This window comes from Lycorma delicatula, chromosome 8, assembly GCF_047948215.1.
Source record: "Lycorma delicatula isolate Av1 chromosome 8, ASM4794821v1, whole genome shotgun sequence".
In the NCBI taxonomy this organism is placed as follows: Eukaryota; Metazoa; Arthropoda; class Insecta; order Hemiptera; family Fulgoridae; genus Lycorma; species Lycorma delicatula.
Window position 1 is genome coordinate 81888371 of NC_134462.1, and position 27653 is coordinate 81916023.

At 27.0% G+C, this 27653-nt stretch overlaps 1 protein-coding gene across 1 annotated transcript in view; it reads left to right on the forward strand.

Moving 5' to 3' along the window:
• Positions 1-719: 719 nt before the first annotated feature.
• The window catches only part of LOC142329258 (homeobox protein araucan-like), a 496188-nt gene continuing 469254 nt past the window's right edge, over positions 720-27653 (forward strand). Inside the window, exon 1 of the mRNA XM_075373678.1 lies at positions 720-882. Within this exon, the coding sequence (XP_075229793.1) occupies positions 793-882 (90 nt within the window). The 5' untranslated portion in view covers positions 720-792. The remainder of the gene's footprint in view (positions 883-27653) is intronic.

A 27653-nucleotide genomic window follows, 5' to 3' on the forward strand; every position in this document is an offset into this window, starting at 1 on the left:
AAGTACTTAAATTAGAAACAGATCTGTTTTAATAAAAAACTATAAATTCTACAAATAAAATCTGGACCAATCCAGGAAATTTTTGTACTAAAAAAATGTTTATTGACAAAAACTGCTACTTGAAATTATAGATATAATTTTGTAAACCTACATAAGAATATTATAAGGTTTTAATAATAATAGTTAAAATAAAAACTTGAACAAAACGGAATAAGAAGAAATAACATATGATATTACAACCATTGTACAGGGGGGTTGATGACGAAGATGATCACGATTGGTTGTTGCGGTCGGCTGCTGATAAAGGATGAACGAAGAAGAATAAGAAGAAATGGTAGGAGTGGTAGAAGAAGAATGTGACATTGTAGACAGGTAGATAAAGGTAGATGGAATGTGATATAGCAAAAGAGAATGGTTGTAGTAGTATTTGATGGTAGAAATGGTATAAAGGGGTAGTTACTGAAGAGAGGGTGTAACAAGTGGATTCAGTTGAGGCCGGCGCAAATTGGAGGGTTGCTAATTATGTGTATGGAGAAGGGAGGACGGAGAGTCAAGTAGAGGAAGAGAGAGATAGAGCGAGGAACGAGTGAGGTAGGAAAACCCCCGATCCCGGTCGGCTTATCGCTAGGTTTGAAACGCGGCGCGCGGGGGACATGGTGGAAAAGGCGGGGAAGGGATGGGGGAAATAGTATCATCAAACTGGCAGTGAACGCGGTGGCCGTAGGACGTGGAAAGCAAGCCGTTCGTCGTCTGGCAGGCAGGCAGCTAGGGCCCTAGGTTGGCACAAGCAGTATGGAGTGCTGGGACCTAGAAACCCCCTCCACGACCGGTACTACGTCTAACAACAATAATAACGTCGGAGATCACGAGGAGTATACTGAGGTAATAATGCACCCCTCCACTCCAAAATTATAAATTGTTGGCGCGTGTGCGTGCGTTGACCATTTGTGTTGTGTCGCATATGTGTTGTATGTTTATTTTATATTAATCGACATATATTAATAAATAAATAAATAAATATATATATATTTATGTTACAATATTACATATTCATGTTAAATTAATAAAATTAATGAATAATAAAACAATAAATTATTCTACAACTAAGAACATTTTGAAAGGAAATAAAAGAAACATTTGAGATGAAAAAAGAATTATCGATAAATAATTATTAAAATATAAATAACTTTTTATTCTTTTTAGTTTTTCGTAAAATAAATAAATAAGTAAATAATGAACTTAAAATTATTCAACTTGTTTTATTAATTTAACATAAAACGTTTTTTTTTTAAATTAATGAAAAATATATAACAGAAAGGATAAGAAAATAAATTATTACATTTATTAGAATTTAAGGAAAACCAATATAAATATTTAAAAAAATTAAAATTTCCAGTAACTGTTTTGTTTATTTTTTTTTTTAAATCAATGCATGAATTTTATTTTAAAAAAAATTACGAATTAAATTTTTAAAAAAGTTATCTACATTAAATAAAACAAGTAATAAATAACAATAAACAAACTAAAATAAAACTTTTTAAAAACTTTTTCGCAACAAAGTTCAAATGAAAGTGTCGGCTGTTTTAGAATATCTAAAAACTAAGACTTTATACATACTTTACCACTTAAAAAAAAGAAATGTAATTTAAACTAATATATTGTTAAAAGAATACTCTTTATTAAAAAACTTATAAAACAATTAATTTAATAAATTACACCATAAAATGAAATCTTTCCTTAAAATATTTTATGTTGATAACGACAAAAAAATTGATTTTATTTATTAAATAAATTATTAATTTAAATCATTAATTATAAAATTTAATTAAAAAATCAAAACGGGCAATAAATACTGTAATTAATACTTGACTAGACTAGAATATACTATTACGCGTTATATTTAATTAATATGTTAAATAAATGTTACGTAAATTTTTCTGACAATGTATTTAAAAAAAATATTTACATATTTAGACTTAAAAAAAGTAAAGATAATCAACATTCACAAAAATATTGAATATATCATTTAAAATTAAAAAAGAAAAAAATTAATTAACGCATATAATTGGTTACGTAAGAGTTATTCCATTTCATATACAATTCAACGCATATTTTATTAAAAAGAGATATTTTTTTTTAATAAAAAACTGAAATTTAAAATGAACAACTTTTTATCTTCTATTTATCTCGCAAAATAATTTTCTAGATGTGGTTATCTTCATCGGCGATTTATTTTTATTTGTTTTTACTGTATTATTATACTGTTTATTAGAAAATTTGTGTACTTAATTGTAACTCGTTTAGTTTCATCCTTAAACTATAAACTCTTAATTCCTTAGCGCGAAAGTGAAAAAAAAAAAAAACATTTGGAAATATTATTTTATATAATTTATATTATTACTCAGATTAAATAACAACTTTAGATTAATTTTTTATACATAAATTTTTAAAATTAGTATTAATTGTAGCCTGGCTACTGTTTGAATGAAGTCTTTAAAAATACATTTTATCAAACGACTATTAAATTATCTAAGTTAAATTTAACGTGGTAAAATTATTTTTTCAAAGTAAATAAAACATTCAAAATTTTATGAATGAAATCTTGACTTTAATAATTATAATAAATTAGTATAAAAATTATACGATAAATATTTTTTACTTCAAAAATATGAAAATCTTTTAACGATCAAAAAGTATTTTCAATAATATAACAATTTAAAAAAAAAATTAAATAACATTTTTTTTTGCGGTAAAAATTACGTTAAGACAAATTTTCTGCAGGAATTAACAACAGTTTTAAAATTTTGTTCAATTTTTAAATCAAGCACGTTCGTTTTAAAAATTTGTAAATATTATTCTTTAGACTAGAATTCATTCTACATTAAAAAATATATGTAATTGACATAGATATTTAAAATTATTTATAAAAATAAAGCAGTCTACATCATTTGATATCACCTACTAGGTTTACAGGAAAATTAGTTTAATAAAATTAACAAAAATAATGATTATGAGATCATAACTTTATAACATTTTTTTGGAGAGGGGGAAAAAACGTAATTTAAAAAAAAATTCATGAAATATAGTTATAAAAAAATTGTTATTTATTAAAAATAAATAAACATTTGTGATTATCCAATTCTATTTTTACACTTTTCTGAATTAACAACAGTTCTAATACTGTTATCCACCAGCTTTTGAAACGTAAATACCACTAATTCACAAGCGTGAATTACCAACCGTTTAAAATTCAATCTAATTTATTTTTCCAAACAATAGTAAAGCACAATAAAGAGTTCGTGATGTTAAAAATTATAAAAAAATTAGGAAATTATGAAATCAAAGCTTGAATTGATTGAAGCATAATCGTCCAACGCCGAATTATATTTGTTGATTGGAAGCTAACCGTTCTATAAAAAAAATTATCATGAAAATAATTACAAATATTAGGAAAACCTGAAATAAGAGATTAAAAAAATAAGAAATTAAAAAAAATATATATAAAGAATTCTTTATAGATTATTAAAAAAATAAAATAAATCATTTTTAAATCGAGATTCAATGAAGTTGATTTAAAGCGAAATCTAAATCCGATTCGGGCAAAGTTTTTAAATCTTTTACCTTAAATTAATTGTATGTAGCAAACGATTAAAGGAAAAAATTATTTTCTTTTTTTAGTGACATTACTTAGAAAAAAGTGTTATAATTATAAAAAAATAAGATTAAAATCTTTTTAATAAAATTTCAAAATGTAAAATATATATCTTTTTATTTTTTCTAAAAGGTTTTACATATTTAAAAAAAAAGATAAATTTTTTAAAATTAATACAATTTATGATATTATATTTATTATCTTGTTTAATATTAATAAATAATTTAATAAATTGCATTTCAAGATCAGATTATAATAATTTTTTGATAAAATTAATTTAAAAAGTTACATAATTGCTGCTTTTTCTTTATTTTGTTAATTCTGATGAGCACTTTAACAGAGATATCTGTTTCTTCAGAAAAAAGTTTTGTAATTAAAATAATTAAAAACATATGTAAAATGATAGATGATTATTATTTCAGTCATTTTATTTCAAAGTGTTTTAAATTAATTTATTATAAATCATTTCTGAAGAAAATCTCACGAAAGCGCTCAATTTCACAAAACAAAAGAAAATATATATAAGTATATTAAATATTTTTTTATTAATTTTAACAAAATTATTAATACATGTATATTAAATTATAATTACTCTAATAATAATAACATCGGAGATGAATGCTCATATAAGTATATATAAAAAATATATTGGAAGTAAGGAAACTATTTTAAACGATCAACGTAAAATAAAAATAAATAAACCAAATAAATCGAATTTATATAACGTTATTATAATTTATTATAAGAAAGTTCATAATTACTATATTTCAAAATAAAAACTGGAATTTTTCAGTTTTTTAACTCATAAAATACTGTGTTTTTGCGGTATATGATATATATTTATTTGATAATATGATATAATAGTGTAGTAACAATAGTATGATTTTGAAGGTTACTAATAAAATCCAAATAATTAAAAAATTCTATGATTAATTTGGTTAGCTTTCTCACTATTTCGCATACGACTTCTTTCTTCCATTTCACAAATAAAAAAATAATGGGTGTAATTAAAAATATGAACATAGAATTATATATACAGATTGATCTACATTTAAGTTGGATACCATGAGGCGAATCTTTCTTTTATAATTTAATTTTCCAATTTTCAAAGTGAACAAAACAAGAAATAGTTAAAATGAAAATAAAAACCATATTTGTAAATTACAATACTCTACTCTAATAAGTGGAAAAAGGTAAGAATCAGAATTTTTGTGAGAAATGGAAAACTTGAAACGATCTGTCTCATATATTTATAAACAGTAATATCATTTCCGATTATTTTAAAATACAAATCAACCAAAAAAGTATCATTAAAGTTTTTTTTTTAAAAAGAAACGATAAGTTAATGTTACATAATAGTAAAAAAAGAACCAAAATTAGGAAAAATGTCATACTAAAGAGTTGAACTCCGAAATATTATATAAAAATTTACGGTGTTCATTGTATAAAATCGAATATATTTAGAGTATTTAATAATTTAATACGACGTAATATAAATGTTAACACATGTTCTTTCATTAAATTTCAAAATAAAGAACTGTTAAATAATTGTGCAATTAAAAATAATATCTGTTTCTTAATAAACAATTTAACAACCTTGAATTATCAAACTAAATAATGTAATGTTAATTTGATGTAGTTTAATATCAAGTAGAAATTGAAAAATTTAATTAATATTCCCATATTATTATCTTATGATTATGCTAATGCATAGCATATATACATAATTAAAATAATAATTTTAATTAATAAAAAAAAAATTAATACTAATGATGTATACGTTTTGTTAAATTAATCAATTAGATTTTTAAATCACTTAAAATTGCGTACGAATGTATCATTGAAAAGAAGAATTTTCTTTTTTTTGTATAAAAGAGAAGGCAACAGATCTGGTCATTACTCCGGTAGGAAATTGGTAGCGTATGAAAAGAGGCCACGCTTGACCGGGATTCGAACCCGGGTTCTATGTACAAAATGCTGAGACGCTATCTACTCAGCCACGGAGGTCGGCAAATTTTGTTTTGTTTGTAAAATACAAAAAATTCTTTTCTGTTAAAATCTATTGTCTTAGAAATATTAAACTAAAATAAATCGTTTTGTTTATGAAATAATGAAAATATGGAAATATTTAACTGGTTTATATATTTAAAATTTTCAAAGTATTAATTAAGAAAAAAAAAATAGAAATAATCCTGTTGATTAAAATAAAGAAGAAGAAAAAATCACCGATTTGTATGTAAGTTTTTTTTTAACCTCCGGGACCACCGTTAGGTGTTGCTCCAGAGTATTTGTAGCGTGTGAAAATGCCATGCGGAACCGGGATTCAAACCCGGGACCTCCAGGTGAAAGGCCAAGACGCTACCACTCACGCCGATTTGTAATCCTAAAAACTGTTATCGTTAAATTTTAAAAATTACATAAGATTTCTTATTCTAAAATTATTAATATTTAAATAAGAACATTTATATATACTTAAAGAGAATTAACTTTAGTAAAAATAAATCAATAATTAAATAAAAAGGGCTATCCTGATAAGATTATATTTTATAATATTTAGAATTATTTAATTTGACAGGGAAAGAATGTTTATACAGGTAAAAGATGTAGGAACAAATCAAAATGCTACGTAAAAAAACTGAAAAACAATAAACAATTTTATTAACAGAATTTTCACACATTTATGACCGCTTCTCATGGTGTCATATTTTGGAAATGACGCTTCATTTGAAGGTACATTCGTAAATCGCTAAGAGTTTTACAAATAATTTCAATGATAGTTGAAGATTGTAGAGATTAGATTAAAATAAAATAGAATAGAGTACAAAATAAAAATATAAAAAAATTGTTACAAAAATCTTATAGGGATTTGTTTATTATAGTGAATTATTGAAAAAAAAATCAGATATTTTAATTAATATTAATTATCTGAGATGATGGGGGAAAAACAAATCTGATTTATCCCATCATCGATATATATAAGCTTCGATTCTTCATAACTTCAGGCAGGGTCTTTAACCATATAGTTGATGTATAGAAAGAGCTGGACTGGATTTAATATTAAAAGTAAATAATTTACATGTTTAGCTAAGCAAAGTGGCTTAAAATATTGGGATAACAAAAAATGGTACAATTTTTGAAGATAAAAAAAATTTAGAGAAAAAATAAATTATTTCGGTTTATTTATTACCCCTGAATACTGTATGAAGATTCCGTACTTATGTTCATGTATGAAAATATATTTATTTACTTTTTTAGTATATTATTATTTTTTTTAAAGAGATTTCACTAATTTTTTCTAATCCATTTAATTTTTGTTGTTAGAATTACAAAATATTTTAAATTTCTTTGAATGCTATTTAATAAATGGCAGCACTAATAACATCGATTTAAAATGAAAATGACTTTTTGGAATAGTTTTATGAAAATTACTTTAAATAAGGGTATAGACAAAAATGTAATTTTTGTTAAAGTTATGCATTATTATACTTTTTTCAAAATTAAAAAAAAAAATAGGCTAAAATCAATGGAAAATAAAATATATTTATGTGTTTTTATATATATATATATAAATTGGTTCAAATTATTTTTTAGAATTTTTTCAGCGGCGCTTATCATTGAAAACATATAAGAAAAATTTTAATTTTAATTTAAATATCTAGCTCTCTCTAAAACATGAAACTAGAGTCTATACAACATTATCTATAGATTTTACATTTTTTACACTTTAACTTTCTTCCTACTTGGAAAAACCAAACTTTTTCTGTTAAATTCCTTCTTAGTGTTTACGAAATTCATTATAACTGATTTCAAAAAATTCTACTCAAACATGCAAGATAATTTTAGTCAAAAATAGCGTGAAAACTATCGAAATAGAATTTTAAATTCAACATTCTATTGTTTTTATCCAAGAAATAATATAACTTAATCTTAAAAAAACTGGAACTTTAAATATAATTTTGAAAAATTTATCCAATAACTTTAAAAAAATTAAATATTCTTTTTTCTACAGTTACGTAATAATAAAATTGATTTAATATTTATATAAAATAAAATTATGTCTTATATATTTCGTAAGACAATTGTAACAATCCAAATTTATAGTTAAAAATAAAAGAATATCATACAATATAAAAAAAACCTGGTGGATTAAGGGCGAAGTGAAATACAGTTGTAATTAATTGTAAATAATTATTAACGAGTAAATAGAAGAAAAAACATTACATTTTTTCATTGTTTCATCATTGAGGAAGATATTACATTAAAAATAACTAATAAAAATTGATAAATAAATACAAAAAATCAATTTGTTTAAATTAAAAAATTTATAAAGACAGAAAAATAGGAGGAAATTATATTTTTTTAAATTTAACCACTTCATTTTTTTTTTAAATTTTACGCTTCTGTAAGGTAGAAAAACGTAATCGTAATTTATTTAATCTTTATGGAGTTGGTAAGAATCTATTCATTATTAGTAGGAAATCTCCTTTTAGATTAAAATCTATTTTCAAACAACTTATCTAATTACTAATAAGTCTATAAAATATTAATTAAATCTATTTAAATTTTTAAAAAAACAATCCTTCTAATCTTTTAAACAACGCCCAGAACGATAAATAAACGTTATATATAGTGATGATCAAAACCGTGTGGAATATTATTCCTTTTCTAAAGAGGTATTAGAACAATGTTTTTTTTTTTTAAATAGATAAGCCTAATTAAGATAAGATAAAAATAAACGTATATCCATTTTTTACCGCATGAAATAAAAGGACAGAATTATTCTATCAGTAAAGGTAACAGTTTTGAATTTTAGTAATACGTAAAAAAAAAAATGGACATCCATTTATCTTGGTGGTTGATCAAGTAAACGATAGAATATGCTTAAATTAACTACATTTTTAAATTGTAATGTCCTTTAACTAACTGATAATACTGGAGTTTTTTAAGGCTTATTTCAGTCTTTTATGTGGAAAGTTTTGCATTCTAATCTTGTTAAGGATTGGTATTTTTCATACCCTAAATATATTACATTAAATCAATTTCCCCACGTATAAACCTTTAATTTATATCATGTATTAACAATTTAATATAAAATTATAGAAAATTGTTAAAGTTAACAGTATTTTAATCATCTTATAAACAGGTCGTTGTTTAAAATAAAAGATCTGCTGATTTCTTAGAGGTATTTTGGTAGACTAAATTTGACTATAGATTAATATAAATATTTTTTAAGCTTCTTAAAAATCCCAAAAAGAGAATTAAAAACAAATTATTTATACGTTAAAACATTACAAAAAAAAAAGCAAATTAATAAATAAAAATTCATGAAAATCAAAAATAATTAACCCACCGGGTTGGTCTAGTGGTCGTAAATCAGCTGATTTCGAAGTCGAAGTTCTCAGGTTCAAATTCTAATAAAGGAAGTTACTTTTATTCGGATTTGAATTCTTAATCATTCTTAATCGGTGTTGTTTGGTGGTTGGGTTTCAATTAACCACGCATCTCAGGAATGGTCGGCCTGCATTTTTTCAAGACTACACATTTATCGGTACAGTTGGATTACTTTGATAAGTCGCTAATAACTTTAATTGTTGATGCGACTACAAATAAAAGTATTAAAAAAAATAAATAAATAACAAATAAAATATAAAATTCTTTCTTTAATTGAATTCAAAAGATATAGGTTTTTGAATATTTATTCTGTGAAATGGGAAATACTTTAAACTTTTTAAAATAGTTCCATAAGGTAATACTTATCTTAATTTATAATAAAGATTTGATCGAAATTAATTTAAAAATAAAGCTTCTGAAACAGTAAAATACCGGTAACATTAATAGAAACAGATCGAAATAAAAACCTTTTTTTAGAACTTTCTTAATAGAATCCAAAATTAATGCATAATACATAATTTTTTATGAATATAATACAGCATTGATTAATAATAAAGACTAATGTAAGCTTTATTAATTTCAATTTATAAATTGTTAATCATTTTAAAAAATAAACAAAAAAAAATTTTTAATGTTTAAAATAATTTATATCAAGATACAAGAAAATGTATTGACCTTTGAACTTCATTGACTATATAACAAATTTAATTAATACAATATAATAACGCTATTTTATAATTATCATTATTAATATTAGAGTACAATTATAAACCATATATAGCAAAGTATTTTACGATGATCTCTTTTTTATTACTTGTCATTTTATACAAAATTAATTAATTAATAACATAAATCAATTTGTTCAATAAGTTAATTGAATAAGATGTGATTGTAATCAATCTATTATTATTACGATCGTTCGTTTTTTTCTTTGTCAATATCAGTGGTGACCTTCACTTCATCTAAGTTAACACGTTTTGTGTGTGTGTGTGTGTGTGTATGTATGTAACCTTGATTTTAATAATATACATAAATAAATAAATTATTGGCAATTAAAAAATTATCCATATTTTGTACATTTAATAGCTGATTTATTGTAAACTAAATACATTTATAAAATATAATAGTTAAACAGTATTATTGTACCACATATAAGATCCATTCTTATCTACAATTCATAAAATTAAATTATTTATTAAATTTAATAATATTACATACCATATCAAAGAAAAATTCATAAATCAATCAATTTGTTTTTAAATAATTATTTTAATATTTATGTGAAATTTTGATTTAAAATTTTTAATCATTTTCTCCTTTTAAGTTAAAAATTCAATGCTAAATTTAAAGAATGACCACTGTTAATTAATAAGTAAAAGAAGTCTTTATTATCTTCTGATCACAAAAAATCAAAATTTCCTAAAAAAAAGTCGTCACATAAAAAAAAAAGTTAAGTAAATTTCTTATAGGAATAAAAGTTGTTTTCCCATATGAATCTGGCAACGTTGAGCCTCCACGTTCACCGTGATAAAATAAATTTAAAAAAAAATGTGTTAAAAAAATCTTCCCATCTTAGCGGCATTCTAATATTTAATTTATAACACTGAATTCATAACGAGTTACACAATCTTCCTACAACTTAACTAAGTTGTATTTGCAGAACTGTATTCATCCATATTAAAAAGTTAAAAGGATAAAAAATATACTGAGAAAAAGTGTAAAATTTAATAATTTAAGACTATAATTTAAAATATTATAATAAATAATGATCACAATTTTTTAATGAATTTTGGAATTTGAATTAAAACTTTAAAAATAGGCTATCTTTTCGTATTTACTTTTAAAATTCTATCAAATAAAATTTTTGAAAATAGTCTGAAAACGGAAAAAAAGAAAAACATGCCGACAAAAGTTTATTAGTTTATTTCCTACTACTCTTTGTATGAATTTATCTAAAATAATTGTTTAACGATAGCAATACACATTTAATCATAGATTTTTCAAAATGGTTCGTTCTGACAAGCTTTTACAATTTTATCATTAGCTTTTTTTTTATGCATTATTAAATTAATTTAAAATAAAGCCTGTTAAATAATTACTATACAAAATGATTTTGAATAAAAAGATGTCGATGAAAATAATAATAAAAATAACAGAAAAAAACCAATACATGAGTTTAATTCAATAACGAAACATTAAGAAGTTTTTTGTAAATTAAGAGGATACATTTTTATGTATATTTTACAAAAAGCTGATCCAAGAAATTTCGCATTAAACTCAAACGCATAAAATATTTAATTTGTTAGTAATTGTTTCCAGGATAGTTTAATTTATGGGGTTAAATTAATGGTATTGAATCAGGAATGGTCCGAAAAAGACCGCATTAACTAAAATTCGATTTACGATTGAGTAAGCGATGCAGTATCCTATGATAAAACAAGTTAATATTGAACATTTTTAATTTCACTTTTTTATATTTCATTAGTTTTTAATTTCAAATATAATTAAAAGTTATAAAATCTTATGAGAACCATTTAGTAAATCATGATTAAATGTATATTTTTGTTTTTAAACAAAAAAAAAATTATCCTCAGATAAATTAATTATAAATATAAAAAAGAATAATAAAAAATAAATAAATGAATCTCTGTCGGCCGGTTTTTTTTCTTTCTAATTTAAACTGTGTTCTTTTTTTATAATTTATAAAAAACCAATTACTTAAAAAAAAGTTTAAACATTTAAAACATAATTATTTTAAAAGTCAATGCGGAATAAATAAATAAAATTTTTTGAAATCGGGGCCAAATTGTAAAGATCGCTTGTAAGGAAAATGGAATGTCGTGGATAAAAGTGTCAGAAAAACCATTGCTTCATATCAGTCTTATATGAAATATTTTTTGAAACATAAATTTTTTTTGGTTCAATTTTTGCAATTTTTTACCGACCAAGAAGTTTATTTAATGGATTCAATAAATTTTCACGTAATTATTTTTCACTTTTTACTATATTTAGGTCGTTTATTTGAGTTTTTATTTTTACATTTTCGGAGTTTTTTTTTCATTTACATTTTACTCTTTCCATGAGAGTTTTAAAATTTTAATTGTAAAAAAAATATGGGTAGGCCTGACAAACATGCTTCTTGTTGGAGAAAACATTTTGCGGAAGAAATGGAAAGCGATTAAGGGAAGAGCGTGAGGAAAAATATTTAAATGTAGGAAAGAAAATGTTCCCTTAATACTGGCTGAATACAGGGGCAGTGTCAACCTAAAATCTTATCGGCCCATCACATGACCACTCTGTATTAAAAATATATAAAAAAATTATGAATCCATCCCTGAATGGATGCATTAGAACAATCTGTAGAAAATTATAACACATATGATTATTTGCTAGCACTGTATTGATTTACAGTAGTACCGATGAAAATTCTGTGGGATCACCCTCTATCAAAAAAAAAAGAAAAGAAATCCGTGTAGAAATATAAATAAACACACGAAACAATTTTTTCGTTACTGGCCAAGTATTGGTCCGTATTGATTGGTATTGGTCCAATCAAACTTTTATGGGACATACTTGGGATTAATTTTTATTAAATTATATCGAAATCATTAAGACTGATTAACCTGGTAAAAATTTATACTCTTACATAAAAAAATTACGTACATACGGATCGAATTGAGAACTTCAACCTTTTTGAAGCTGGTTAAAAGTATACTGTAGATGGTTATTTAGTACTCGAAATATGCATCCAATAAAAAATGTATTATATTTTCTATAACAGCAAATATGCGTTACTCTTTACTATTTTGCTTCGATGACCGTTTTGGAATAGTCTTTTTATCATAGTGTATTGATTATACAAATGTACAATTACGCAGTTTATTTATAAAAAATAATATTTTAATGTAATAATCATGAGCTAACCCACCGGGTTAGACTAGTGGTTAAATTCGTCGTCGCAAAGTCATCTGATTTTCAAAGTTGAGAGTTCTAAGGTTGGAGTCCTTGTAAAGGCAAAGTAGCTTTTATATGGATTTGAATGTTGTAGATACCGATGTTCTTTGGTGGTCGGGTTTCAGTTAACTAAACATCTCAGGAAGGGTGAGACCTGAGTCTGTTCCAGACTACTATATATTTACCGGTAGATTTCCACTTACATTGCACTATACCTACACTACATCAGACCTGGCAAGCCAGTAGCGGTAATTGCATTTACCTATTCACATATACCCAGTAGCTGGAAAACTGTTGGAAGTTGACTGGCTATATTATAAATTTGCTCATTTATAGAGTAAATTTTGTAATAATTTACACTTTAATTCTTTTTATTTATTTATTATAATTAAAAACAAAGTTACTTAAATGAAAATTAATAAATGAAGGCAAACAAGAAATTTGAAAATTCAAATAACAATATTTGGTAAAGACATGTGATGTCAATTGTATGTGTACAACAGTGTTAGCCGGTGGCTTATCTATAGGCTAACGGTATACTAAACGGAATTAAGCATAAATACTTAGATAAAACGGTAATTAAGTACTTATATAACCGAACTAACCAGAATTCATCATTTAAGCAAAATACTTTATGAGTAAATACACACTGGTATATGTTAGAAGGGATACGAAACAAAAAAAAAAGAAAAACATAAACTCACACGTACATGTACATTCACCAACTTATGTTAAAAGTTGAAAATGTTAAAAATGCACGTGCGTCGTTTCTTTGATGTAGTATATAAAGAAACACTTGCGTAGAGCAGGTGAGCCCGTATCAGTATAGTTTTGTATTAATAAAAACATAAAAGCTATTTTGTGGGAATTGAAACGTTAGTAAAAGCAGGTAGTACATATTCTGTTTAATAATGAATAAATAATACGTTAGTTCTACGCATATTAAAAAAAGTAATAACATAAAATAATATAATTTATTACAGAATAGTGTTGCATTAAAAAAAATAATCCTTAATTTTATTTATTACATTATAAGAAAAACTCATTCACTATTATATGTATTAAATTTTTTCAAGTTGACTTTTTGAATGATTAATGTCATTTTAACATCCCTTGAATTTTTTAACTTCATAATCTCGAATTTTTTTTAGGTAGTGTGTTTTGCATAATGAGAAGATAATAAATTTAAATTATTTGTAAAATATTAAAATTACCTTGTTTTATATTTTAAAAAAGGTAATAATAAACAGATCTCAAACAAAAAGTAAAAAAAAAAAATTAAAAAATTCTTTTTTTAATTTTGATTTTTAGGAGCAAAAAAACAATGATTTAATTTGGTACCGATTTCATAAGTCTAAATTTAAATAATAATCGAAAAACTATTATTTTATAAATTTTAATGCATTTTATTTAAATTGGTTCTACCGTATTTAAAAAAAAAAAAAAGTTTAATTTTATTTAAAACAAGAGATAAATATTAAAAATTAAAAAGCTGAATCGCCAAAAAAAATACATTGTTGACAGATATTGCTCTTTAATATAGGACAATTAAAGAGCGTGCGAATGACAATCTTGTATATAGTATACCAGTATTTTGTTTTCAAATTTTTAAAATTTATTTAAACATATATATATATTATTATTATTATTTTACGGCCAACATGAGACCATTTAAATCAATTTCAGTTAGATCTTTTCTGAGAGAAGCGTTATTTTACTCTTCCGAGCTGCCCAGTATTTCTTCATCCGTTCAGATCTTGCTTTCTTTTCTTCATCCGTAATACACCCTCTTCGTTGTATTTTGTCGTTTGTCAGTCTTTTGTTTAAATCTAATGTTTTTGTCTTTTAGCTTTGTAATTTTTCCAGTTTTATTCTGTAGGTCAGTCAGGGAACTTCCCAATTCTTTCATATCTTCTCTAATTTCTTTGATCTATCCTACTTCTAGTTTTTGGAACCAGAGCTTTTCAATGATAATTCTTGACAGTCTTGTTTCCGGTGTCCTTATGAGATGATCAAAGAAAGAGATACTTTTTTTTCCGCATAGTAACAGGCTCTATTTCTCGATACACCACCTCATTTGGCATAATCCACCATCGGCCTTCTTTTTGGTGTTTTTTATTAATACACGTTCTGAAAAAACATGTACACACATATATGTACATATTTATATAGTCTAAGACACTCCCGGTAACAAAAGGATTCCAACTCGGGGTCATACATCTAAATCGGTTCAATCGTTGACCCGCTGTGGTGGAACATACATACATACGTCCTAAATACATTATACTCTTTTTTGGGCAGTCGTGTGATAATTAGAGTATAAACCACTGTGAGTACTTTTTAAAAGTAAATTAAAAATATTTTTGCTTTTCAAAAATATATATTTATTATTTTTAAAAACAGCTGTTTTTAATTTTTACAAATTCATTTTTTTTGTTTTTCATAGACTTTATCAAATCAATTTTCTCAGAACAAAATTTTATACACATTTTCATAATAAAATTTACGCATTTATTAGTCATTTAACAAAGTTATTGAACTTCAAACATAAAAAAAAATGTTTTTCGTCACCGAAGTTATTCTATTTTACGTTGGATATCATGAAAACTACGGGAAATACAGTTCTAGGACTTATTTTATTCGATTTTTCAGGTAAAAAAACATAAGAAACCACCAAGTTTACCCCTAATATGCTGAAAGTTTACCGGGTGAACTGAAATCCGTACAAAATTTTTCGTCAGCTCTAACTCGATAACAAAGTGTTTTCGGACGTATGTTTGTATGAACGTTTTTCCTTATTTTAAATTGTAGAATATGTTTTCAAACTATTTACCTTTCCTCTTAAATCTCCTGCATATATATGTAACCTATGACACTTGCGGTAACGTAAGGATTCCAACGCGGTGTTATACATCTAAATCGGTTCACCCGTTGAGCTGCTACGGTAGAAGAAGTAAACATACATACATACATACATATACCCTAAATAGATTACATTCCCTTTTGGGCAGTCGTGTAAAAAAAAAAATATTGTTAGTCTTTTATAAAAATAGCTATTGATATAATAAAAGTAGCCCGAATAATAAAAGCCATTGATAAATAATGAAAATGTGAGATACATACGAATTTATAAAAATAAGAAAAATGATACTTGAAAAAATAAAAGGTTGCTACGGAGCGTGAGGTATCACTGTTTGGATATGAGAATGGTTATTATTTTATATTTCAACTAATTATTTTTTTTTGATTTGGAGCGATAATACTTTGACTAATACAGACATCAGACTATAATTTCATTTCACTGGAAATAACAAAGTACAAAGGATTAATTAAAAAAAACAAAAGAAAAGAAAAAAAAACTAAAATTATGCATGCGATTAATTTTTCTTATCAAAAATCTTCCATTCAATTTTTCTAGAAGTAAACTACACCTAGAATGCCAGAGGAAGTTCCTGTATAAAATAAATAAGAGTTATCGAAATTTATCAACCATCTGGAAATAAGCAACGCTTAAATGATTCATTAAATAAAAAAATTAATTAAAAACTTACTCTTTTTCATAATTTTTAAATAGAAATAAATAATTTGTGTGAATACGTTTTCAGCAAATTTAGTTGTAAAATTTTTCAAATAAATTTAAATGGTATATTTACAGAGGTAATGTGTACATAATAAAATTTATAACCAATTGTTGTAAAAATATTACTACTGTCGTAAATATTCTATTTTTTAAGTTCACAAGAAATTTACATTAATGATAAGTCAACTTAGTTAAAATAGGTAAATTTACAATTAATTTTATAAATATCAAACAGCTAAAATACTGATTCCCGGAGGCTAAATAGAAAAAGAAAAAAGCTAAAATACCGAAATATATGTAATTATATCGTAAAGTTTTATTTAATGGTAGCAGAATTTTTTTGTGTTAAAAATATAATACAAGTATTAGGTAAATCATTTTGTAAGCTCTACTTAAAAAAAAAAAAAATACAAATCGCCAATCCACAGATCTCCGTGGCGGAGTGGTAGGTCCCGCGTTCGATCCCGGTCAAGTATGAGGTTTTTATACTTGTAATGACCTCCAAACAACAGTTTGGAGGCCTCTCCCTCCAAATGCAAGGGTATCCTCATCACTGGTAGGAGGATACTCAGAAGATTAAATCTGCGCCTGAGAGGAGAGGCAATTGTCGAGGTGGAAAGGGCTAAATATCTAGGGTTGCTACTGGATAAACACCTCAAATACTCCAGTCATGTGGTCATGATCTGCGACAGAGTGGAAACAACAATCCGTGCCATGCGAGGTCTCTTTGCGGGACAAGGAATTCCACGTGCGTCGAAGAGGCGACTTATCACCTCGGTGATAACGTCGTCTCTGTTGTACGCCGCCCCGGTATGGGCTGATGCGGTTAATGTCCAGCGCAACAGAAGAAAACTGACTAGCAGTCATAGGAAGACGCTTCTGGGGGTAGTTTCGGGGTACCGAACGTTATCGTATGATGCACTGTGCATGCTTTCTTCGGTGCCCCCGATAGAATTGCAGATTAATGGACGAAAACTAAGGGCGTCCGGTGTAGCCAAAGATGAGGCCAGTTCTATTATACGAGAACAATGGAAGGTGGCATGGGCGGGTTCAGCAGTGGCCGCATGGACAAGAAGAATTATCCCAGACCTGGATGCTTGGCTAGATCGCTCTCATGGTGAATTAGATTACCACACAACGCAACTCATGTCGGGACATGGTGCGTTTGAACAATACCTGCACAGGTTTGGCAGGAGGGAGTCACCAATCTGTTGTTACTGCGATGCGGTTGACGATGCCGAACACACAATTTTTGAGTGCAGACGATGGGAGGAACAACGTATAAATGCAGGACTAATGCATACCCGACCGGAGCAGCTCTCGGAGTGGCTCTTGGCTATGTCCGGAAACTGGAATAATTTTGCAGTATTTGTAAGAACAGTTATCAGAATAAAAGAAGATGAGGCAAGACGACTGGGATACTGAGGGGTGTAGTTTATAGTAGGGCTGGGTGGACAGCCCCGTTCCTGAGGGCTCACATGCCCTGGTGTGTGGGTTCCCGTGATGGAGCGGGGACTCCTGGGGTCCGTTAGGTGCGAATGAATGAAAAGACCGAGACCTGGCCGGCGGTGTGGGTTCCTGGATACGCTTTGGCGGTTTCGGCTCTTGCGCCGTCGGTTTGAGGCTGGCAAAAGGAAAGACCGACGGGGGGGCTGGGAACGGTATAGCCAGGCCTGTTTCTTACGTTGGAGATTAGAGGCAGGCAAATAAAAGATCCGGAAAGGACACGTCCCCGAGTCGATTATACTTAATTGGATGTCCGGCTCGGGGATGTAGGCAAAAAAAAAAAAAAAAAAAAAAAAAAATTAGTTTTTATACGCTACAAAATTCCGTTTTCATATTCCACGCACAAGCTTCAAGTTTTTGTGGCGATTTCATCGAGCAAAAACAAAAATTCTTAGTGCACATTGATTTACGTAGGCTGTAACAGCCTATATCTATATAATGTACAAATTCTCGAATTCGGTGAGGATAAATTCTCGAATTATTTTAGGATATTTAAAAAAAACACATATAAACATATATAATGGGACTTAGATCTAATTGAGTTGTAGAACAAGACTGTCGTATTGGTATCAACACCTTTTTGTTGATATGAGGGTAGTATTTTTGGTGCTGATCCGAGTGAATAGAATAATTATAATTAGATAGGGATAAGGTTTTGTGTGAAATTTTCGGTGTTAGCGGGAGGCGCGGGGATCGCGCTTCGATTAATTTGATATTTGAGGGTAGTTAAGTTATGGTAGTTGGTTGGGTTATAAGAAACTATACGAAGGCGGTAGTAAGATGTAAATACATTGATTGAAATGTCTACCGAAGCATTTGCATCGGCGGCATCTTGATAGAGGCCAAACTGTGACTGTGATATATTATCAGGTTTAGAGTTCTGAAAGGCGATCAGTTGTAAAGCCAATCAGGGCTATGAACGGAGGGGGTGGTGGCGACCGGGATCATCGTAAGGAAGGTTTTTCCCCTTACGAGGGGGGGGGGGGGTTCAGGATGATATTAAAAAAAAACCGATACCTTTTTCGTCTATTTTTGTTTTTTAAGTAAAAATATATATTTTTTTAACAAAAATATTTAAAATGAACCTGATATTTCTTTTAAAATAAAAAAAATTATTTTGTTAATAAATAAACAAATTTTGCTAAATAAAATAAAAAAAATTTATTTTGTTTATTTTCATATACATATATAACAAATTTTCATATATTTTAAATTTTGAAATGTCGGCCATTACAATTTTTTTTTAATCATTAATATTTCGATTAAGTTTTAGTCTTTAAAAATTGTTTTTTTTTTAAAAACCATAAAATCAGAAATAAATAATTTTATATTAAATAATACATTAAATTTTCAATTAATTGAATTACTGTGAAAATAATTATAGCGTATCAACGCTTTAATTATTATAATTTAAAAACGGTGATAAATATCAAAAAAGAATTTAAGTAGATTTTATTTTTTCTAAGATTAAAAATAAAGTATAATTTTATGCAAATTTCATACTGAAACATAAAAATATATTCTATTAGCATTATTAGGAATCGTTTTATTCATAATATATTAAGATTTTTGTATACGAGGTCTGTAAATTAAGAAATGAGACTGGTTCAAAAAAACTTTATTTACAATCCAATTATACATGGAAATAATTCCCTTTCACCTTCGAAATAATTCCCTTGTGAAGCTACGCAACGCTTCAAACGGTTTTCCCACTCGTCATAGTAGTGTTGGAACTTAGAAACCGGAATATCCTTCAGATGGTCGGTAAAATTTTTTTTAATGTTCTCTACTATTCCAAAATGTTGTCGTTTGAGGTTTTTTTTAAAAATGGGAACAGGAAAAAGTCGGTGAAAAAGTTAGGTGAGTAAGCTGAAGAACTTCAGGAATGTTTTTATTTGCCAAAAACTCATTAATTTAGAGTATGAGAAGGTGAATTGTCATGATCCAGCATTCAGTTGTCTTTGATGACTCACGCGAGCAACTCTTTTCCACAGTCTTTCAAGAATTTTTCGGGAAACATATTGATTTACAGTCTGTCTTGTAGGCAAAACCTCCTTATAGACGATGCCATTACTATCGAAGAAACAAATTAGAATTTGTATTTTAGCAATTATTGTATTTGTTCAATTTTGCTTTTTTGGGGCATGATGAGTTTGAAGTGTACCATTCCTTGCTCTGGCGTTTTGTTTCTGGGTCGTACTCAAATATCCAAGATTCATCACCAGTAATAACATTTTAAAAAATATCAGGATAAGTTTCAATTCGGCCTAGAAAATCGCGGCACACTTCCACCCTGTTATTTTTCTGTTCAACAGAAAACTTTTTTCATGTCCAATTCGTTTGTCAAAATTTTATGGACTGTGGTACGGTTCAAATTCAATTGTTCTGCAATCATTCTGACAGTTAATCGCCGGTCGTACCGTATTAAGTCTCTGATTCGCTCAACATTGTCATCACAGTTTGAGATTAATAGTCTTCCAGAATCGTACGCAACTGATTCCCGGCCATCTTAAAATGTTTTATACCACCTAAAAACTTGGGCTCATGACAGAACGTCATTTCCAGACGTCCTTTTCAATTTTTTTAAAGTTTCAGTGGCATTCTCACCGAGTTTAACACTAAACTAAGTTGCACAACGTTGCTCATAATTAGTATCACTCATTTTTGTAACGTACAACAAAAGGTCGTTCAACGAAAAGTTTGTTTACGTCTTACGTGGCAACAATAGATTAAAAATATTAATAATTAGTATAAATCAGCTGTTCATATAACCATATGTTTACTAGTAACTTTATAATGTTGCCACTTTGGCTGCCAAAAAAAAACTAGGCTCATTTCTTTATTTATAGACCTCGTAATACAGAAATATAAGACGATTTAAGTCATAGAATACAACAAAGATATGCAAAACTTCAAGTTACTAATGGGGATCCCCAAGCTTTATGGAGATCTATTACTGAGGTAACTCCTAAAACATAAATCAAAGTCAATACTACCACCACTTTGAATATTTGTTTCAAAAAAACTATTTTTTTGATCAGTAAAATGTAAAAAATTCACAATAAGAGAAAAAAATTGTTATTAGTAGGATTTTTATATTTAGGCGAATAATAAAACTAATTAAAAAAAAATTCCTTCCTTCTCTTTAAAACCTTAAACGTTCGGATGTGATCATAAAGAATATGTGGATGTGATAAAGAATTTCTAACATAGTTTTATGATTATGCGATAGTGTAAGACAATTATTGAATTTTGGGGCGTGGAAATAGGTTTAAATTCCGTTACTGTTTCGTTTTTATGTGTTATATGTATGTGATCCATATATAATTTTAGATATTTAGATCCAGTAGTAATAATAATTTTAAAAATATATAAATTATAATTCCGCTTACCAATGTAATTAATTATTATGTTCTAGCGTTTTCGGCAGTTATTTTTTCATCTTCAGGAACATCTGATAAACTTGTATATAATTATTCACTTCTCATATTAATTTGATGTAGATTAAAATATAAATAAAATAAAATTTCCATAAATATAACAATAGATCGTCAAGTTATAAAAAAAGTCATACATTTGTTCGTCAAGTCGATAAAAGCGTCTCAATTGTTATGTAACAATTCATAACAATAGTGGAACATATTAATTAATTACATTGGTGATAAGCGGTATTATAATTTATATATTTTTATATTATATATACCAACGGGTCATGCTAAATAAAATTATTCTAAATTATAATTTTGGTTATTATAGCCTTAAGTGAATAAGTGTACATTAAAGAAGACAGAAGACATCTTTGATATAACAGAGTGCACTAATAATTAAATATTAGTAATAATAATTATAATAAGAGAGAGCTGGGTTCGCGAGATAAGACAAGAAGATCTCCGAAGAAGCTTTGGATAAGGCAAAAGCTAAGACAAGATAAGTGATATAAATATCCATCGAGGTATTTGCATCGGCGGCATCCTTACAGAGGTCAAACTGATGGCTGTGATATGTAATAAGTGTCAAAGGGTTCTCCGGTAAAACTTTCAGAGATAGGAACAAAAGGAATGATGTGGTGACTGAAATGATCACAAATAGATGTTTTTTTCTATATTGGTCAAGATGGAGGTTTAAGTCTACTATTGCCTATCAATATTAGCGAATATAACAAATAATATTTCAAAAGGCGGCAGAGTGGAAGTACAGTAGTGTCTTAATTATGTTTTATGAAAATCAAATTTCATTTTTTAAACAAGCGATATGGTTCTAATACATTATTGGTTTTTTTTGTAGTGGACTTAAAAAAACCAACTATATCAGCCAGGTTGATAATTTTAACCTTACTGAATTAAAGTATGTGATAACTATTAGCGGCATTTCGTATATTAAATGTATCTAACAATGACAATTCCATGACGTCTAAATGGAAATATTAACGGATATTTTAGAGAAATACATTTTAAATAATAAAAAAACTGATGATAAGCAAACTTAATTCAAAAACAACATATTATTTAAAGAAATTGCTAACAATAATTAATGATTATCGGGTTGGCCAAACTGTTTTTATTTTATATTATCTTAACAATTGAGACTATTTTAATGACAACACGTATTTTACCGTAACGTATGACTTACTTTAATTTTTATTACCATGACGATCAATTGTTATATATATCTGTAAAATTATACTTAATTTACAACATGCAATTTCAATTTATTCTATTTGTTACTATTTTAAATTAATATTTTTACAAATCTTATAATTAATTGAATATTCCTGAAGTTGGATAATAACCCGGAAGCGCTCGAATGATATAAACTTTTATATGTTAGTAAGCTGAACTTTATTATTTATATATTAAAAGTAATTAAGTAAATGATCTACTCTTCGGACCAGAATATTTTTCATCAGAAAATTATAATCAAACTTATCGTTTCAAACTGAATATGAGACTTATCTGGATTCAATTGAAAGCAGACTTGATTCTAGGTATGGAAGAGATTTTTTTCTTTAGAAAACCTGCACTTTTTCTTGGGTGAATCTTTAATTTTTTAAGAAAAAACAATTTTTTTTTTGAAACGATATAAAGATACTACTAATGCGAAACCGTTTACAGTAATATATTTCGATCTCGAAGGAACTGTGAACATTGTGGTCCCCCGTGATCTGGAATAATTTCTCTGGCTAGATTATTTCTCTCGTGCAACTATTTCTTTAAGGTTGGTATGTATTTCTTACCACCCGTCTGTTTTTCTTTATTTTTTATTCATCCCACTTTCCGTTTTCTGGAAATAAATCTAACCTTGGTAAGTCCTTATTAAGGATACTATGACCTGTAGATTCAGTACATCCTAAGCATGATTTGGTTGGTAGATGAATCTATCCGGGGAATCTGTATGAAGGCTGCACACAATAACTATAATTTAAGAATGTGCTTATCGAATAAAGCCTCCTGGTTTATCCTAAAACACAAAAGAAATTGGGTAAGATTAAGGGAAAGTTCATTGATATCCTGTACTACAAACAACCGTCTAAAAAATCCATTAATTTTCTTTCACTTAAATTAAGAAAAAAGATGTAAACTTGAAAATATCTTCGCGGTTATCTATTTAATTAAAAGAGGAAATAACTATGGAATTTAAAAAAAACTTTTACTTTCATCGGTTATTTTTAATAGTGGTTTTTGGTCTTTTCATTTTTTATTATTTGTAAAATATGTATTTTTGAAAGTGTTAATTTTTTCTTCTTATTAATACATGTCTTTTAACACGCATCAGTAGCAGATAGTAAAATACATAAACAGCAAAAGAATATTTTTATTAATTTTTTTAAAAGATGTATTTAAATAATAATATGTAAAAAGGAATGATAATGAACTGAATAAGAATTTTATTTTATAAAACCGGTTTATCAGACGGTTGTCATCTATACCGATAAAATGGCTATAATGATATATATTTTTTATATATATTTCATTTATTTCCATAATTATTTTGACGTAAAAAATTTGATAATTTAATTTTTACCTATTTGAAATAAAATAAAAAAATGATAATATCAGTCCGTTTTCAAATATCTGTAAACTTAATAAGTTCATTTCTGGTTAATGGAATTATAAGGAAAACAGCTGTCGCTCCCAATTTTATTTATTATCCATTTATTTGCCGTCCAATTTATAAAAAAGAATCCAATAAATACAGTAATATTAACAAGAATTAAGAAATACAATTTATATAAAAACAATTTTTTATTTACATACATAAACAATATGAAACATACACAATCTAAGGACAATATCTATCTTTCAATAAATTGAAAGAGTTAATTTGGTATAGAATTATTGCATTTTTTTTTAATTTATCATAATTAGTAAATATTTTCCTGATTCGAGTAAAACTGAAAGATGTAAGGAACCATCTTACTAAATATCAGTGGGACGTGTGTTACGAAATAATAAAGGTTTCTGAATTTAGAAATAAATATTGCTTTTCCAACTTTAGTTTCAGAACCATTTTGTTTTTAAATTTTACGAAAATATATCAGGTTATAATATCATTATACTTTTATAATCCAGTACTAAGAATCAATGGATTAATGACAACGACAAAAAATAAAGTATTTTCAAATCATAGTAAGGTAAATCATAGTAAGTTTTACTATTAGTTTCAATTTCTTTCAATTTAATTATCATGGAAATCTAATTATATCTTGACCACCAAGTAAATTAAAAGAAATTATGAAAATAGATTTACTTTTTTTGGTGAAAGCCTAAGTAAGATTTCATTGCACAAAAAAAAAAATAAATAAATAAGAAAAAAGAACTCCTTGTGTTTTTTTATTGAATTTGATTAAAAGTAAAAAAAATAAATAATTTATTTAGGTAATACGAATTTCTTATGGTTATATCAGCAACGGGAGGTGTTTTATAAGTCAAGTATTTAAAGTTTTCAAAAAATAAAATTATAAATTTTATAAAGTATAAAAATTTTTATAAATAAAAACCACTCTAAGATTAAGAAAATTATAATTTTTTATCTATTAATATAATTTTAATTTAGCAAGTGGTGCTAAATTAATTTTCAGTAAGTTGATGGTATTTGTTATTGACTGTGATTTACACGTTTAGTTTCCAGCTACTGTCGGTTTGGATGTGTGTGTGTGTGTGTGTGTGTGTGTGTTTGTGTGTGTGTATATACAAATCCGATTACCGCTATAGACTTGTCAAGCCTGATATAGCTGCAGATGTAGTGCAATGTAAAAGTAAATGTACCTGTAAACATGTAGTCTGGAACAGATTCAGGTAGACAACTCCTGAGACGTGAGGATAATTGAAACCCAACCACCCAAGAACACCGGTTTTCACAGTCTAGCATTCAAATCCATGTAAAAGCTACTTTGCCTTTACAAGGCCTCAAACCTTGGTACTCTCGACCTCGAAAATCAGCTGATTTTACGATGACGAGTTTAACCACTAGACTAAACCGGCAGGTTATAGCAGTATTATTAATGTAAATAAATGAAAATTCTTAATTGTTTTATATCTAACAATAAAAGTCTATATTCCCCTCAACGATTTGAAAAGAAGTCCTTACTCCTGCCTTTTAGACCTCAGACTGTTTCGCTATCTCCAGGAACTAGGCCTATCTGTTCATAGGCTTCTCGGGAAGAAAGTGGGATGCGGCAGTCCTTGGCTGCGCGCATCTCTAAAAATTGAATGTTTACCGTTTGGAAAACGCAAACAGGACCGACATTACCGAGTTGCTGGGAACCACTTTAGTGAGATGATTAAAAGTTCAACGGTCACATTCTATACAGACGGATCTGTCTCTGCCGACGGGTGTGGCTGCTGTCCAATAATATTTCTAGCTAAGGAGGTGATATGTAAGCTTAGTACCTACATTTTTTGGCAAGGCCTTCGCAATTTACTCTGCGTTGAGAGTTATTGAGGATCGAAGTGACGAGAGCTTTCTGATAATAACTAAATCAAGGAGAGTGTTTGAAAGCTTGAATGGTAGACGATCTGAGGCCATCATTCACATTATCTATGATTCCCTCTCAAGAGTACAAAAAACAGTGGTATTTGTATGGGTCCCGGGCCTTTGCGGCATCCTCGGGAACGAACAAACTGATGAGGCTGCCAATAGAGCACTAACAAATGATCTCAGATTTGAATTAACGTGGGAGAGCGACTTCACGAAGGCAGTCCGTATTAAATTACGAACTGAATAGAATAAGTTCTGGCTTCTGAGTTTTGCTTTGTGTCAGAGACACAAAGATGCATAAATATTTATTAGAAGATGGTGATGTTATTTTTTATAAGCCTCCGATTTTAGATTATAAACTGTAAATAATAAATTCATTATTATTAATTGCCTAATTATTAAATTAATAAATAAATTAAAAGATGAACAAGACAATGAATAAAATTCTAAATAACAAATAAACATGGTAATACATCATAACACATAAATATCATATTAGACGAAATAATTGTAATGTAAATTTAAGAAAATAATAAAACAAAAAAAAGTAGAAAATCTAATAAAATTACTGGAAAAAAATATCTCGGTACTTATTTAAATACATATTAAACGAGAATAAATAAATGCAAGTTTATTTCTAATTAGAATTAATTTAAAAAATTGTGCAATATTATTTATCTATTTTTTAAAATCTTTTATAAAAAATATTTTAATGAAAAATAAATTTTGAAGACAATCTTTAAGTGGTTTAGATAATAAATTAAAAACAAATTGCAACTGGAGCCTAATATCTGCCCTGCTTCTTTACCACAGTATTATCTGTATTACTTTAAAGTATTTCTGTGGTCTAATTTGATAAAATATTTGTAAATATATTTTTAAGATTTCAAATTTGGTAGAATTAAAAAAAAATATTTTGCTTCCTTTATTTACAATTACTTTCTTTAAAATAGAAAGTACATAATAAAAAAAATTAAAAAAATTGTAGTATAAAAATCATTAATAATAAGTTACTACCCATAGAATATTCAGTAGCACGGAAAAATAACGGTATTTAAATAATTACAAGAAATCCATTAATTTACTGCCTGGACAGCAATTATTTTGAAAAATTTACAAATGCATTTATCAAAGTTGAGTAATTAGCGTGATAAATTTAACGATCTTTAGTTAGCAAATGTTGCAATTAACCGTAAGTATTATTGTGATTTTAATCATTGAAAACTTTTATTTTAATCCTTACAGTATTTATTTTAATCATTTTAAGCAGTGATTCCCAAACTGGCACTGCGGCCTCTTCACAGGGGCGCCGCGAAATATTGTAAAAACTTAATAATTAATTGAACCAAGACATTTATAATTATTAATTTAATGTTAATAAAGTAAAAAAATAATGAAGATACACGAGTTTCATTAATTTTTTATATTTTACGAGTAGTCATATTTTTACTTAGCGTAGGGCGTCATGGAAAAAATTTAATTGAAAAAGGGCGCCGCGACTCGGAAAAGTTTGAAAACCACTGATTTAAAGAATTCTTTTTTGATTAATTTAAAGGGCTACCAATTTTTGTTTAAGCGAAAAAATAAAAACAA